The sequence below is a fragment of the Lampris incognitus genome, chromosome 17 (assembly GCF_029633865.1).
Source record: "Lampris incognitus isolate fLamInc1 chromosome 17, fLamInc1.hap2, whole genome shotgun sequence".
Lineage (NCBI taxonomy): Eukaryota > Metazoa > Chordata > Actinopteri > Lampriformes > Lampridae > Lampris > Lampris incognitus.
This window is the reverse complement of record NC_079227.1, coordinates 8,128,308-8,144,991: the sequence shown is the minus strand read 5'-3', so window position 1 is coordinate 8,144,991 and position 16,684 is coordinate 8,128,308. Positions and strand designations below refer to the sequence as shown.

At 45.7% G+C, this 16,684-nt stretch overlaps 1 protein-coding gene across 1 annotated transcript in view; it reads left to right on the top strand.

The window, feature by feature from the left end:
* ngfrb (nerve growth factor receptor b) overlaps positions 1–11,365 on the top strand; it is a 46,688-nt gene extending 35,323 nt beyond the window's left edge. The window contains exons 5-6 of the mRNA XM_056297062.1: positions 3,228–3,382; positions 5,606–11,365. Of these exons, the coding sequence (XP_056153037.1) occupies positions 3,228–3,382; positions 5,606–5,949 (499 nt within the window). The 3' untranslated portion in view covers positions 5,950–11,365. The remainder of the gene's footprint in view (positions 1–3,227; positions 3,383–5,605) is intronic.
* The last annotated feature ends 5,319 nt before the right edge of the window (positions 11,366–16,684 follow it).

Sequence of the window (16,684 nt, the reverse complement as noted above, 5' to 3'; positions counted from 1 at the left end):
CACAGTGAGGAGGGGAAATCGTAAAGATCAGAACATGCTGTATTATTTATAACACTGCTGCTGTAGGATTTATAGTGGTGACTTTAGGGTATCTGGGAATCTATCTAGGTTATTACGAGTTATTCTTGTGCATTTGGGCGTTGATTATAGAGCATGCCCTTTTGTTGGTTTCTCAGCCCTGATTAGGCCACAACCCAATGGATTTATTTCACTGGCTCTTATATTGTTTAAAAATTAAAAGGTTAGATGCTAAATCGACCGTAAGTGCACTTTCTGTTGGTGACTTCTTCAACTCTTGATCTGGCTGACGTTTTCATCAAGCCAGGTCTGGGAAAAAATGAGAAGGAAAGGAGAAAGGTTGCATTTTTCGGTGCATTTGGATCGACCCCATCACCCACGCACCTATCACAGTAACGGACAATTTAGAGTCTCCGGCTCGTCCGACATACACGTCTCGGACTGAGGGAGGAAAAGCACAAGAAGAACGAGGAGGGAGGACACGTAAACTCCACATAGACGGACTTAAATCGAACCCTAGGTCCTTTTGTGAGGCGACACCGTTAAGCAATAAGCTGACGGACTTCCCAATGAGAAATTTGAAAAAAAAAATACTTGTTTATGATGAAAGATCTCAAGACCTGCAGATGGCTTGGAGACAAACTCATCTTCCTATGAGAGTTGTTCAACTTCAGGAAGTTCGCTGGGGGATTCTGGGTCCACTCAATAGGCCTTGTGTGTTGGTACGCCGACGTCAGCCACAGGAAGGGGGGATTTGAGCTTCTCTGCCAAACAAGATGGAACAGGGCTAACCAGTGTGGTTATAAAATGGGAAACAGTTGTGGGGGAAATGACATGGGAGTTAAGGAACCAACATGGGCCAGCAAATCCAATCTGATGTTTCATTTTAGATGAAATCATCTGACACGGTTCTGGCTGAGCGGCGTGTCCCAGCCATGATTCCCACATGTGAAATGTGTGTGTTCTTTAAACACGACACACTCTTCTCACTGTTTCCCATTGTGATATTGAAAAGATGTTTATCGAACCACGCCGCCCTGTGAGGCAAACGTCTCAGCTCGACGCGCTTGCAGAACGGCGCTTTAACACAAACAGATCCTATCACAGATGGAGGAACTCAGTGAAGCCGACAGCAGTCTTTAAAATATTCACCATTGCTGGGGCTGTGACCCACTTCACCATACGAAGAGTAATAGTTAAGTGGACAGAAATCATCTAGTTAGACAAAAGCCATGCAATAATACTGAGTGAATTTGATGAAGTCTGTCATTTGTTTTTCCATAGCTTTACAACAGGTAGGTTCAGGTTGGGTAGTGTGTTGCATGAGCAGGCCTTGTCGGAGGGGGGTTTATGGGGGTGTGGGTCTCTGCAGAAACATCATCCAGGAAACCACAGAGACGTTTATATTCTACACTGGGCTGGACAATTTATCGTTTCAGAACTGACATCACAGCTTACACATGTACAGCAGTCACACCACGAAGGCTGCAGTGTGAGGTAAACTGGGCCAGTCAGTCATGTAAGGAGCTACTACTACTGCGGCTGCTGCTACTACTACTACTACTACTACTACTACTACTACTACTACTGCTTCTACTACTACTGCTACTGCTTCTACTACTACTACTACTACTGCTGCTTCTACTACTACTACTACTACTACTGCTGCTACTACTACTGCTTCTACTACTACTACTGCTTCTACTACTACTACTACTACTACTGCTTCTACTACTACTACTACTACTGCTGCTTCTACTACTACTACTACTACTGCTGCTACTACTACTGCTTCTACTACTACTACTGCTTCTACTACTACTACTACTACTGCTACTACTGCTGCTGCTGCTGCTACTACTACTACTACTACTGCTTCTACTACTACTACTACTACTGCTTCTACTACTACTACTACTACTACTACTACTGCTATTACTGCTGCTGCTGCTGCTACTGCTTCTACTACTACTACTACTACTACTGCTACTACTGCTGCTGCTGCTGCTGCTGCTACTACTAATACTACTACTACTACTACTACTACTACTGCTGCTGCTGCTACTACTGCTGCTGCTGGTGCTTTCAGCTGCTCCCGTTAGGGGGCGCCACAGCGGACCATCCGTTTCCATCTGTTTCTGTCTTCTGCATCTTCCTCTGTCACACCAGCCACCTGCATGTCCTCCCTCACCACATCCATAAGCCTCCTCTTTGGCCTTCCTCGTTTCCTCTTCCCTGGCAGTCATGGAAGGAAAAAACTCTTATTTGTAGACAGAACATGAAATTTATCTAGCAAGGTTCGATTTATGACTACCTCTTTTTTGGGGGGGGGGGATTTCTCCCCCTTTTTCTTCCCATTTGTATCCAGCCAATTACCCTATTTTCCGAGCCGTTCCGGTCGCTGCTCCACCCCCTCTGCTGATCCGGGGAGGGCTGCAGACTACCACATGCCTCCTCCGATACATGTGGAGTCGCCAGCTGCTTCTTTTCACCTGACAGTGAGGAGTTTCGCCAGGGGGACGTAGCGCATGGGAGGATCACGCTATTCCCCCCACCCCCCACCCCGAACAGGTGCCCTGACCAACCAGAGAAGGCGCTAGTGCAGCGACCAGGACACATACCCACCCGCAGACACGCCCAATTGTGTCCGTAGGGATGCCCGACCAAGCCGAAGGTAACATGGGGATTCGAACCGGCGATCCCCGTGTTGGTAGGCAACGGAAAAGACCACTTCGCTACCCGGGCGCCCCGGGTTTATGACTTCTCTTGAGGAAAAATATTCTAATGCACCTGACAGACCATATGATTTAGTGTGATTTACTGACTTCATGGACAACTGCCTTTTTTCAGTCCCTAAAACCACCCTAATCATAGTTAGAGGGGTAGATTCTTTAAAAATGGAGCTTTGAAAGTTATACGCTGCATATACTATGTGTTGAAATTATGTAGCTCCTTTGTATTTAATATTGCAATATGTATCACAAAAAGCCCAAAATATTGCACCGTTGATTTTTTTTTTTTCCCAGTATCGTTCTGCTCTAACTCGACAATATATTCATCGGCTCTCAAGGAGTATTTCACCACCCTGTGTGTTTTTCAGGATGTCCTGAGGGCCAGCAGATAGAAGAACAAAAGTCGTCACGCGAGAGTTCGACTTAGAGCGATGTATTCCTGCATGGGTGATTGACGGGTGTCATTGTGTCCCGCAGGTGGAACAGCTGTAAGCAGAATAAACAGGGAGGCAACAACTCCGCAGCAAGCCAGAATCAGAGCCCGCCCCCAGAAGGCGAGAAGCTCCACAGTGACAGCGGGATCTCCGTCGACAGCCAGAGTCTGCAGGAGAGCCAGGCCCAGACCCAGACTGGTATAACAAACACCATAATACAGCATACACACAAAACACACACATGCACTGTTAGACATATGCACATGCATGTTATGTGGCTAGACGTGTATATACACACCGATCAGCCAAAACACTAAAACCACCTGCCTAATATTGTGTAGGTCCCCCTCGTGCCGCCAAAACAGCTCTGACCCGTCGAGGCATGGACTCCACAAGACCTCTGAAGGTGTCCTCTGGTATCCGGCACCAAGACGTTAGCAGCAGATCCTTTAAGTCCTGTAAGTTGTGAGGTGGGGCCTCCATGAATCGGACCTGTTTTTCCGGCACATCCCACAGATGCTCGATCGAATTGAGATCTGGGGAATTTGGAGGCCAAGGCAACACCTTGAACTCTTTGTCATGTCCCTTAAACAATTCCTGAATAATATTTGCAGTGTGGCAGAGTGCTGACAGAGGCCACTGCCATCAGGGAATACCATTGCTATTAAGGGGTATACTCGAGGTAGGTGGTACGTGTCAAATAACATCCACATGAATGCCAGGGTCCCAGGTTTCCCAGCAGAACATTGCCCAGAGCATCACACTTCCTCCACCGGTTTGCCTTCTTCCCATAGTGCATCCTGGTGCCGTCGCTTCCCCATGTAAATGACACACACGCACCCGGTGGTCCACGTGATGTAAAAGAAAACATGATTCATCAGACCAGGCCACCTTCTTCCATTGCTCCATGGTTCGGTTCTGATGCTCATGTGCCCATTGTAGGTACTTTCAGCAGTGGACAGGGGTCATCATGGGCACTCTGGGCGGTCTGCGGCTACGCAGCTCCATACGCTGCCAGCTGTGATGCATCGTGTGTTCTGACACCTGTCTGTCATAGCCAGTATTAACTGTTTCAGCAGTTTGAGCTACAGTAGCTCTTCTGTGGGACTGGACCAGACGTGCTAGCCTTTGCTCCCCACATGCATCAATGAGCCTTGGGTGTCCAGTGTCCCTGTCGCCGGTTCACCAGTTGTCCTTCCTTGGACCACTTTTCGTAGGTATTGACCACTGCATACCAGGAACACCCCACAGGACCTACCATTTTGGAGATGCTCTGACCCAGTCATCTAGCCATCACAAATTGGCCCTTATCAAAGTCGCTCAGATCCTTACACTTACCCATTTTTCCTTCTTCCAACACATCAACTTCAAGAACTGACTGCCTAGTATATCCCACCCCTTGATAGGTGCCATATTAACGACATAATCAATGTTATTCACTTACCTGTTAGTGGTTTTAATGTTTTGGCTGATCGGTTTATATACTCTGATGGCCTGGCGGCTTGTCTGGGGTGTCTCCCCGCCTGCCGCCCAATGACTGCTGGAATAGGCTCCAGCATCCCTGCAACCCTGAGAGCAGGATAAGCAGTTCGGATAATGGATGGAATGGTTTATATACACATTTGTAGATTCATATTATATACTTACATATTATTCACACACACAGTACCAGACAGCATGCAGTATTAACTGTAGTCTGAAATGATGAAAGATCCGAGAGAGGGTTTTTATTATGGATACTATGTTTATGTATGGCGCTTGCTGAGCAGTTCCATATTCAGAGTTTAAAGGGAAGAATTTCCCCCCCGAGCGATGAGCCATCTGTTGGCTCTGTCAGCGACCCGAGCAAGCAAAGGTAGCAATTCTGACAGCGGCGCTTTGGAGACCCGCCCTGACAAACCAGTTTGAGAGAATTCAGGTCTTTAAGAGGCCGCGTGCCTGGCCGGGGCCAGACCTGATACCTGAGCGAGATGATCCTGTAAACATTTACACAGCAAACGGTTTCAAGAGGCGGAAAGGTGGAAGGGACTGAGGTGTGATGATGCAACACCAGCCTCACTGATGTGAGTATTGCACCAGCCGTGTTATGGTGGTGCAATATTTACACTGACGTTGCTACCTTTAAGAACCACTTACAACCAGTATTACTATGTTAAGCCACTTGAGGGGGTTGTTGGGCTGCCTTATTATCGACTCTTTTACAAGTCATTGATTAGCGATCAGATAGTTGTGTTGATGTGCACATATACGTTAGCAATGGAACAATAATATGCATTTTAATTTTGAATGATATTAATGGCGTGCAGTTTGAATCGCCGATGTTGGTCCAATACCATCGCGATAAAGCTGCTCATCATCCTCAAATCATTAAATAAACACATGAAGAAGATAAACTTTACCCTCCATCTTTTCCCCTGACAGTGGTCACCATGGATGAGGAGCCATGTTTGCTCCTCCCTCTCCACACCAGAGAGGAGGTAGAGAAGCTCCTCTACCGTGGCTGTGATGGCGACGACTCCGCCCACATGGAGGACAGCGACTGGTGCAACCTGGCCGGTCTGCTGGGGTACGAGGAGGAGCGCATCGCCACCTTCAGGCAGGAGGAGCACCCTGTCCGCGCGCTGCTCTCTGATTGGGCGAGGCAGGACTGTGCCAGCATGGACACGCTGTGCACGGCGCTTCGCAAGATCAACCGCAACGACATCGCACAGAGCCTGCTGCTCAACCCCGGTTCCACCAAACCTACAGCCACGTCAGTGGTGTGATTTACCCATGATGCACCTGTACCCTCAGCTCTGTGGTATTCTTCAGTTGCCTCATTCCACAAGCCAAGCAGTAAAATTATTCCTCTATGACGCCATCGGCTGCAGTAAAGATGTCACACACTGACTTCAAATGGTCGCATTTGATTTCCAAACAAAGACCTCTACCAAATTAGACCAAAATAACAGTCATCAATCACTTTAATCAGATTAACACTTAGCTGGATAAAAAAGAAGAAAAAAAAAGAAGCTGTCTCCTCTCAAGATGTTTACCATCAGGATGTGACCACAAACTGTGCAAAAAAATGTTGCCGAGCACAAAGTTCCCATCAGGATGAAGACATGACAAAACAGCTCCGCGGGATTCAGGGGCCTCGGTATCGTAGCGTCCCCTTTCACAAACAAACCCCTCTAACCCCGGAGGAGCAACGAGTAAAGAATCTGACGTAGAAATTCTAGTGGATCAAAAATCTTTCTATTTTCATTGCGTTCCTTCTTTTTCCCCCGCTTCGCCGCACAGACGCGAGACGTGTTCTGTGTTCCTTACATTTACCCTCCTGTGCTATGCAACCAACGGAGCGCGAACCCTGGCCAGACCCACGAGGGGAGCGTTGGTGTTCGGACGCTGCTCACCTCGTTTACCGTCGCGTGAGATACAGTAAGCTAACGGCTAACCTGCCTTCAGCAGATCTGTATACTAAATCTGCCCTAAAACTCCAACGTGAGAGCTTATACCAGAGCGACCCACTTTCCCTTCTGCAAACCTGAAAGTCCAGTCACTCAGACCCGGCCTAGTCATTCCAGCAATGCCTGAAATAACATATTGAGCGTTTTGTTGATACCAAGAGCGCCTTACAGAGGGCTAAATGGGGGCAGCATTTTGCCTGGGGACACTTCAGCATGACATGTTGCCTGCAGGGAGCTGCGGGGAATCAATCTCGCGACGTCGGGGGGCCTCCTGCTTCTTCAGCGATCGTCGCCGTGTCCACTGACACAATTTGTGACTTTAAACACAGTGACTTTGTGTATTCCGATAAGCACTGCCCCCCCCCCCCGCTGTATGGGTGGTCCTCGGGAAATCGCACGAGTGGAGAAATATGAGTCTGTTCACTCGGGCTGATCTGCATAACACAGGAGCTCCAGCCGGGCTCCTCTGGCCCACATAAAGGACTTTACATCCAAATCTCTCCCATCCAGGAAAAGCCATGTAGATAGACACAAACACACACACACACACACACACACACACACACACACACACACAAGTAAGAGGTATGTAACCATGCATGCATGTACTGTTCACTGCCATAAAAATGCTTTTCCACATATGCAAAAATGTGTTGCACATCCTGACGGAGACACAAAGAGCAACAATCCTGCCATATTTCGAGCAATCCGACGAGGGACCATATACTGTTACCGAGCTCGTATTACTAGCTAATGTACGAACAACTGTGTGCAAGCTGCCGGAAACATCCTGTCAGCTGCAGCGTGTCTTTCCTGGGTGGTGCTATCTTACAGTAAACCGCTTGTAGAAACTAGCCACTCATATTCAGCTGGTACACAATTACCATGTCGGAATACACAGTACATCAAAATACACACAGTTCCACCGAATACACACAAGGACATCGAAGTACACACAGTTCCTCGGAATACACACAAGTACATCAAAATACACACAGGTCCACAGGATACACACAAGTACATCGAAATACACACAGTTCTTCAGAATACAAGTAAATCAAAATACACAGTTCCTCAGAATACACACGAGTACGTCGAAATGCACACAGTTTCTCAGAATACACACAAGTACATCGAAATACACACAGTTCCTCAGAATACACACAAGTACATCGGAATGCACACAGTTCCTCAGAATACACACAAGTACATTGAAATACACACAGTTCCACAGAATACACACAAGTACATCAAAATACACAGTTCCTCAGAACACACACAATTACATCGAAATGCACACAGTTCCTCAGAATACACACAAGTGCATCGAAATACACACAGTTCCTCAGAATACACACAAGTACATCGAAATACACACGACACATTTAAAGACAATTTCTCAAAATACACTCAGTGGTACCCACTGTTACGTGGACATAAGAGCGTTGAACGGTCAGGACCAATAATCCCATCTTGTTCTTTCCTTTCTCAGGGTATCTGGAATTACTCTGTGACATAATCGATATTTGCATTACCTTAGTAATCGAGGCAAGGACAATCAGGCTAACTCGGGAATCTTTTTCAGTTCAGGTAGAGAAAGAGACGGACGGTGTGAGTGGGACCCAGACAGGGATTTTTCTTTTTCTTTTTGCAGATGACAATCCTTCAGAGCGATGAAAGAGGAGGAAAGAGGTCAGGGAAAATGGCGACAGTGTCTAGTTTCTCATTGTTTTCAACAATGACCTCTGCATAAAAGGCGAGTCACAGGAGACACGGGTCGGGGGGGGGGCGTGGGGTGAATCCAGAGCAAGGGAAAGATGAAAAGAGGGAACTCGGATGCAAAAGGTTCGGCTTAATCAAACGGTCTCGTGAAATCTAGAAGCGCTTGCTTTGTCAAAGTCACATAAAAGTCAAGCGGCATGTGCTCGTTCCTCGCTGAATGTAGGCCGTTACTGTGTTGTGCGGCACAAATTTTGGTTCTGATCATTTAAATCTTTCTCGGTCAGTATTATTACCATGCCAATATATATTATTATATTATATGTTATATATATAATTATATATTATATATAATATAATATATTTTATATTATATATAATATAAATTGTATTATATATTAATATAATATATTTATTATATTAATATATATTATTATGTATTATCTGTAATATATATTACATCATGCCTCCTAGATAAAAAAAGGCCAACTTTGTTTCTGCCTATATTCCATTTTGCCCCCGACGTCTGCTTGTTAGGCGGCCATTTAAATGAAGTATTTTTGTTTTGTTGAATTAACTTTACTCCTGTCCTTGATAGCAACAGATGTTACTATGAATGAAGTTCTCGCTCTGTTCATCAGGGGTTTTCATGTTTGTGTCATAGCAGTTGTAAACAATATTGTTAAATGTCTTTGTTTGTTTGTTCATTTTATTTTTATAAAGTTAGATTGTAGCACTTAAACATGTATGTAAGCAATGACGTCTGTTCTGCGTCTAAGTGCCTGGCGTCTTTTTCAGGTATCTGCCGATCTTTCCACTGATTTTTCTTAATATATTTGTTGTCTTTAGTTGTTTTTGTATTATTTGTCCTTTTTTTATATTGTGAACTTAAAAACAGTAGAGATTTGACTTAAGTTAAGCCTGGACGGCTTGTTGTACTGTATCTGTGTGAAAGGGACTTTGCTGTGATCTAAATGTCACCTGATTAAAAAAAGAAGCTGGGGTGGTTAAATGGAAGGTGGGTACCTTGATAAAGTACTGGGTACAGTTAATGAAAACCAGTAAATTGCAAAAGTGATGGGGAATGTCAGCTGTTGTGGGGGCCTTAAAGCCAGGGACAAGCACAGGGAACGCCGACTCAAGTCACAGTTAATCGAAAGGAAAACCTCTGCCCTTCCGGTTGGAAATACGTCACTCGGACAGCCGCTGAGCAAGGCATTGGAACGTGGACAGTTTTGTTGACTTGATGATCGGTGAGGTGTTAAAACTTGGGAGCTAGTGTTTTGCGCATCCTACGCTATCCCTATATCTATGCACTGTTAGAGTAGTTGAAGAAGTATTTGACAAAGGCACAAACTAAAGTTTAATTCAACCGGGTGATTGATGCTAGTTTTGTGATGGGAGTGCTAGTCTTGGTGAGAGCTACCAGACCTACATAGTAGCTGTGGTGGTCATATGCAGTGGTGGATCTAGAGATTTTTTCCTGGGGTGGCAAAGGGGTGGCAAGACTGTGTCCCAGAGGTGGCAGCTGCCATCCTTTGCCACCCTGTAGATCCGCCCCTGGTCATATGTATGTTGATGTTGTCAGTACTGACGGAGACGTGCTACTTGTACATCTTGCATCACCATTTCTTTTCAACCTAAACGTCTGACTTCAATGTGACATTTGAGTTTTCGATGGATCGAGGAAGTTGCGCCAGCAAGATGTGGCGTCTTAAACATGGGAGGGGAGCTCTGTGAATCCAACCCCCCCCCCAAAAAAAAAAAAAACAAACCCCACAACCTGAGCTTCAGTCACATTTTCTAAACTATCCTTTTATCTGGCCTTTTATCGTCCAGAGTCTCAGCCTTCTGGTGGCCATGTTGGAGGTTGTCTCAGTAGCATTAAACAGCCATGTTTGATGGGGGCCAATCATTTTTACACAAATATATTCAGTGGACCACATCTTTAGATAATATTAGACTGGAATTTAGCTTGATAACAGCAGTATTTAAGTTAACCTCCTATATTGTCTTTTAGTCATAACATCTCATTTGCGCTATAGCTAACATTAAGTGACTAGTATTTAGCATTTCTTTGTGGCTAAAAGTTACTTATAATCTCTTAACGGTTGCTGTCAAGTCAGTTTGCTGGCCAAGTAATTAACAAAATCAAAAATGTTTTTGTTTTTGGGTTAACACGTGGCAAAATCCCAGGCCATAGCTTTGGAGTAGTAGCTAGCTACGGCTAAAGTCAAGCTAATTTTTCATAACTTGCCTAAATTAGAAAGCTCATCTCACACTAAATTATCTTCTATTGTCAATAATTTTACAATGCGTTTCTGTGATCACGATATACATTTTATGCATCCAATTTTTTTCTTTCACAGTTGTAGTAAAGTTGGACAGTGTATTCAGAACACCAGACCTCCAAGATGCTGCCAGTTGTATTTTCTCTGAGATTTCTTCACCATAAATACTATCTAATGATATGATGGATTAGATGGATATATATATATATATATATCCATCTAATGATATTATTGCATGGTACCTGATTTTTTTTTTTTAATGAAAAGTTTCTCTGGGTCTTTTCAATTCTGTTCCCTGTGGTTATTATAGCCTAATATGGACAGATCTATAGCCTCAAAATCAGTCTCCAGATCAGAAACTGACTGAAAGTTGTATTTTCCCAAGAAAGTATTAAACTTTATGTGTCAAGGTCAGGAAATTGAGTTAAAGACAAGAAGACGCTGACTTGTACAGTAAACCAGATTGATGGTGTAAGGTTGAAGCTGTCATTTTCTTGGAAAGATGGCGGGGTTAGAGACTGGAGGTATGGCTGGAAGAGAATGGGGGGTTGTATATCACAAAACTGACAAAGGGCACCAGGACTGAAGTGTACAGAACTCAGAAATACTGAATTTTCCCCTGTATTTGCTAATACATATACTGTATTATAACTAATGTGAATTTGCTAAATTCCTGCAAATTAGCAGCAAACTCAATAAGATAATAAAGGCCTTAAATCTGACTTTCCTCTGAGTGGTCTGTACTGGTGTATCACATGCACACTTACATACACACACACACACACACACACACACACACACACACACACACACACAAAATTATAACCTTTCAAACTGGGCATATTCAGTCTCATCCCGACTTCAGTGGTTACACCCATATTGAGTTTTACACAGATGATGATTTTATACCTATCTGTTGTATTAACTTATTATTGTATACCCCTGTTTTGCTTGATTTCTGTGATGTCTTATACAGTGCTGCTTGTTTTTAACGATGTTTTGTAAGGCGTCATTGAGTGCTCTGAAAGGCGCCCATGAATAAAACGCATTATTATTATTATTGGCCTTGTGATGGACTGGCGGCCTGTCCAGGGTGCCTCCCCGCCTGCCACCCAATGACTGCTGGGATAGGCTCCATTATTCCGTGACCCTGATTGGGTTAAATGGTTTGGATAATGGATGGATTATTATTATTATTGTAACCGGTTATTTGTTTGCCCGGTGCGGGATTCGATACGGGGTGAACTGCACCACAAGGCGACATCACTAACCGCTCGGCTAAAGGGTCAGACCCGTTAGCTAGGGGGCTAACGTGTCTTATTAGTAGTTTACAATATGAACACTTCCATGGTCTTAACGCATTCAGGCAGTTAAAGACTAACCATGTAAACCCCAAACTACGGCTTGTTTCTGCTTTTCACGCAAACGTGTGTAAAACTAGAAACATGAGAAAATCCAACTGACTTAAAATCCAAATGTCTGACTTCCTGTGTCACCTTGGTTTACCTTAGTTCACTTCCTGTCAGAGAGCCTATTGAAAGTGGGCGTGACAGGAAATGAAGGGGGCTCATAGAATCCAGCGCACCTACTGAGTTGTTTGTCAAATGCGATAGAAATATACAGTTTTATAATAAAACCCTTTCTGTCGGCACTGGGATTGCTTTGTCCTGTTAGAGTACTCCACTTTTGGATCCCCTGATTTCCTTCTGGACCGGGCAGAGCGAAGGCCAAGGACTGTAGCGCTGGTAAGACCCAACATTTTCTCTTGTCATTCTCTTGTTCTGGACTATTTGATTTGGCGGATTTTTTTGGACACAGGACGCTGTTATATTTACCGAACAGCAGGGTCATTACCAAAAACTACAACTATATATATATATATTAATGTAAACATAATTGAGGTTTTAGATCTTTAACTCACCTGCTATAATTCGCTCTGTTTCAACATTTTGTGAAATAATAATGATAAAGAATGTCTAGCAGCATACATAGTGTGGGACGTCCGGGTGGCGTGGTGGTCCATTCCGTTGCCTACCAACACGGGGATCGGTGGTTCGAATCCCCGTGTTACCTCCGGCTTGGTCGGGCGTCCCTACAGACACAACTGGCCGTGTCTGCGGGTGGGAAGCCGGATGCGGGTATGTGTCCTGGTCGCTGCCCTAGCGCCTCCTCTGGTCGGTCGGGACGCCTGTTCAGGGGGGACTGGGGGGGAATAGCGTGATCCTCCCACGCGTTACGTCCCCCTGGCGAAACTCCTCACTGTCAGGTGAAAAGAAGCGGCTGGCGACTCCACATGTATGGGAGGAGGCATGTGGTGGTCTGCAGCCCTCCCCGGATCGGCAGAGGGGGTGGAGCAGGGGAGAAAAAGGGGGAGGTGGGAAATGCAAGAATCTTAGATTAATATGGCAAAGAGATTTGGGCAGTGAGGATGCTGAGGAGGCTTGTCTTAACGTTATTTTTTTGCACTGGCCGGGTCACAAGGGATGCGAGAAGTAGATTTATCACAAAATGGCACATAGGACTCTATATGGTTCCACTCAAACTATACAAAAGGGTGTGACGCAGCACAATAAATACTGGAAATACAAGCAGGCACATAGTACATTTTTGCATGCCATATGGTAATGCTGCGTAACGGAGTGTTAGCACTCATGCTGGCAGGCTTCATAACAGGAGCACGTCTTATGTTACACAAATGGAAAAACTTAAACAAGCCGGAACGTACGGGACGGCTAAAACTAATGAGACCAATTCCCAAGGATCCTCAATAACCAGACTTGAATAATCACAAAGTGGTTTAATCAGATCTGAAACCATTTCCTCTTATATATTAGAGGCCTAATTGTGCAGTACGGTCGAGATAAGTCTTGCCTCTCACTTTGACTGCAACTCTATCTGTAATATGATTGGGGACCCTGGTAATTAATATAACTGGCGGCCGGTTTTTCTCAATTATTTTTTTTCTTCCTTTGTTTTGCGTAATGTTTATTCTCGTGCAAACTGACACAGAGACTCCCTCATACACACTTACTCTCGCACACGGTTTAACATAAATATGTACATGTATGTGTGTGTGTTTTGGTTGTGGGAACAGAGGGACTCCTCGGTTCTGTTCTGTCCGCGGGTTAGAGGAAGTCTCTGGGCATTTTCCACTCAAATCCTTCTGCCGCGTAATGGGAGCCAAATGGGACAGATTGGTAACCGGGGGCCTCGGATCTAACCGTGGTTGACGAAGAACCGGGGCGCACCGGGGGCTCCCTGACTAGAACATGACTGCGGTGAATTATGGGAAAGAAAATCTTTTCCATGTGGTCAACGCGATAGTCCCGCCACGGAGACGTATGGCTTGTGAGAACAGGAGCCCGCTGTAGAAAGATCTAGCTTGGTAATGATGCGTGAAACCTTGCATGTTAGCACACTGGTTCCCACTGGAGTTCTGGGTTGGTGTCACTGGAGACTTTATTGAGCAGTAATTTACATCGCCTGTTAAAGCGTTTGGTCATGGGCTGTTATTGCTGGTGCCATGGTCAAATGACAGTGTAAACACCACTGGGAACTAGTTGTCTTTGCCATTGTTATTACTGTTGCCCATTTGTGCGAGTTTGGGGAAATGGGATAGAAAGACTTTGATCAATAATAATACAAATAAATCAAGTTTGGGGTAAATTGACTGGGCTTGCACCACCAGAAATAGGCCACCCGCTTGGTCCAGCATTAACCCCGCTGCTAAAAAGCCAAGCTCTCTAATAAAACCCGTACCCTCGAACGTCGCAGTAATTGAATTTCCTCGACCCGCCGTCGGGCTCTTGCGGTCTACGCTCCCCTCTCGAGTTGCTCTTGACGTGGGCGAGGAAAACGCTCGACCTGCTCGACACGCTCGCCATCCTCGCCTCTTCTCGGTTTATCCTGATCAGAAACGGCATCGGACGGTCTCCCAGACCCAGCTCCCTGTATCGGGTTCACGAGGCCACATGGTCCAAAATGGGAAACAGATTTCCCTGCATGAAGCTGAGTGAACGCGAACGCAAATTAAAGGAGGAGTGTTGGATGTGTGAGGGTACTCGTGCGGTCAGGCGGGACGTGCGGCGGTGAAGGAGGACGTGACATCAGGGGGGCGCAGTACTGAGTTAGCGATTCGTTGAATCAGGAGTTAACAGTTAGCAGGAGGATTGATGGGAAATATGTGTGTGTGTGTGTGTGGGGGGGGGGGCATCTTTCTTTTAAAAAGACATAAGAAAGCAAACTAGAGAAGTAATGGACACAATTAAAACAAAAGTTACATTTTAATTAGTACTGATTGAAATCCTTGGGTGATGAAATGCGACCGTCAAATCGACTCGTCACATTTAGTAATGGACCCCTGCATATGTGCTGTTTTCCTACGGATCACTGCAACTCGAAAAGGCCCAGGACCCCCGCGTTGTAGCGGGTGAGAATCTCTGAGGCCTTCACCTTTTCCTCTGGATCAAGTCAGACCGAGTTAACGACACGTCACACTCGGGTTTACCGAGACTCCACTGCTGCTCCGCGGACTTAGGACAACATTGGAAAGAACTTATTTACCCTGCGGATTCCAGCTTGGGACACGTGAGAACGTGGACGTCGGTCGCCTTCTCGGGAGTGCCCAGAAATGCGAGGTTACTCACTGACAAGACCTATCCTCAGCTCCGCCGTGCACCCCCCCCCCCCGGGGTACCACATGGCATCACATCATTCACCTCGAAACCCAAGACCCGCCTTCAAGTGAGTAAACACTCATTTTTAGTCTGTTTCTACCCTCTTCTTTTTCCAAGTTTCTACCTTTTTCCAAGTGTTTTTCACTCTTGGAAAAAGGACCAAAGGGTGTAGGTGTAGAAGACGGTGATGGTGGCGTCCACGTATAAAGGATATAAAGGCATGTAGATGTAGTGGACAGGGATGGCTGTGTCCATGTGTAAATCCATCCATCCATCCATCCATCCATCCATCCTCTGAGCTGCTTATCCTGCTCTCAGGGTCGTGGGGATGCTGGAGCCTATCCCAGCAGTCATTGGGTGGCAGGCGGGGAGACACCCTGGACCGGCCGCCAGGCCATCACAGGGCCCACACACACACACAGTCATACCTAGGGCCAATTTCAGTACGGCCAATTCACCTAACTTATATGTCTTTGGCCTGTGGGAGGAGACTGGAGCCCCCGGAGAAAACCCACGCAGACACGGGGAGAACATGTAAACTCCACACAGAGGACGACCCGGGATGACCCACCAAGGTTGGACTACCCTGGGGCTCGAACCCAGGACCTTCTTGCTGTGAGGCGACCCCGCTAACCACTGCGCCACGGTGCGGCCCCATGTATAAATCGATCTTGAAAATCGGTCATCATCATCATCATATCAGGGTAATAATCGGCCTTCAAAATCCTCCAGTGTGTTCTGGCTTAACGCCAGCATGTCGCTTTTTCTACTCGTATTTTATTGGTCAAACACGCTGGATCCCACATGTGTCACCCACGTCACATGGGTCTTTGCATCCTTGATGCCCCCATATTCATGAGGGTTGGTCATGTGCCCCCCCCCCCCAAAAAAAAGAATTGAAAGCATAGATTATCTCCGGGAGATAATCAAACAACCACTTTGAGGGACTCCCTGAAAGTGGTTGCTTGATATGTCTCATTTTTTGTTGTTGAATTTGTCATGAGGTCAAACAGTTCTACCACCCTAGACCCTTACCAACATGTTTTCAGATCAAAAAATGTGAAGAAGAAAAAAAAGGTAACCCACCCCTTTAACTGGAACAGTTTATGTCTCTAAACTGCAGCAGATCCCCAGTGGGTCAGATCAGTCCGGACTACTTGTGTGGCTGAGCCTCATGGACTCTTCTGCAGACCTTCGTGCAGCAGGTCTGACTAAACCGACACAGCAACAGGCGAGCTGGAGTGCATTTGGGGTTCTTAATTCATATCAGAAGGTTACCAGAGCTTGTCTTAGCATGGCGACATTTTGAACCTGCTTACAACAGTGTTATGCTGGGAAATATAGAGAATATTGTAACGGGTTATT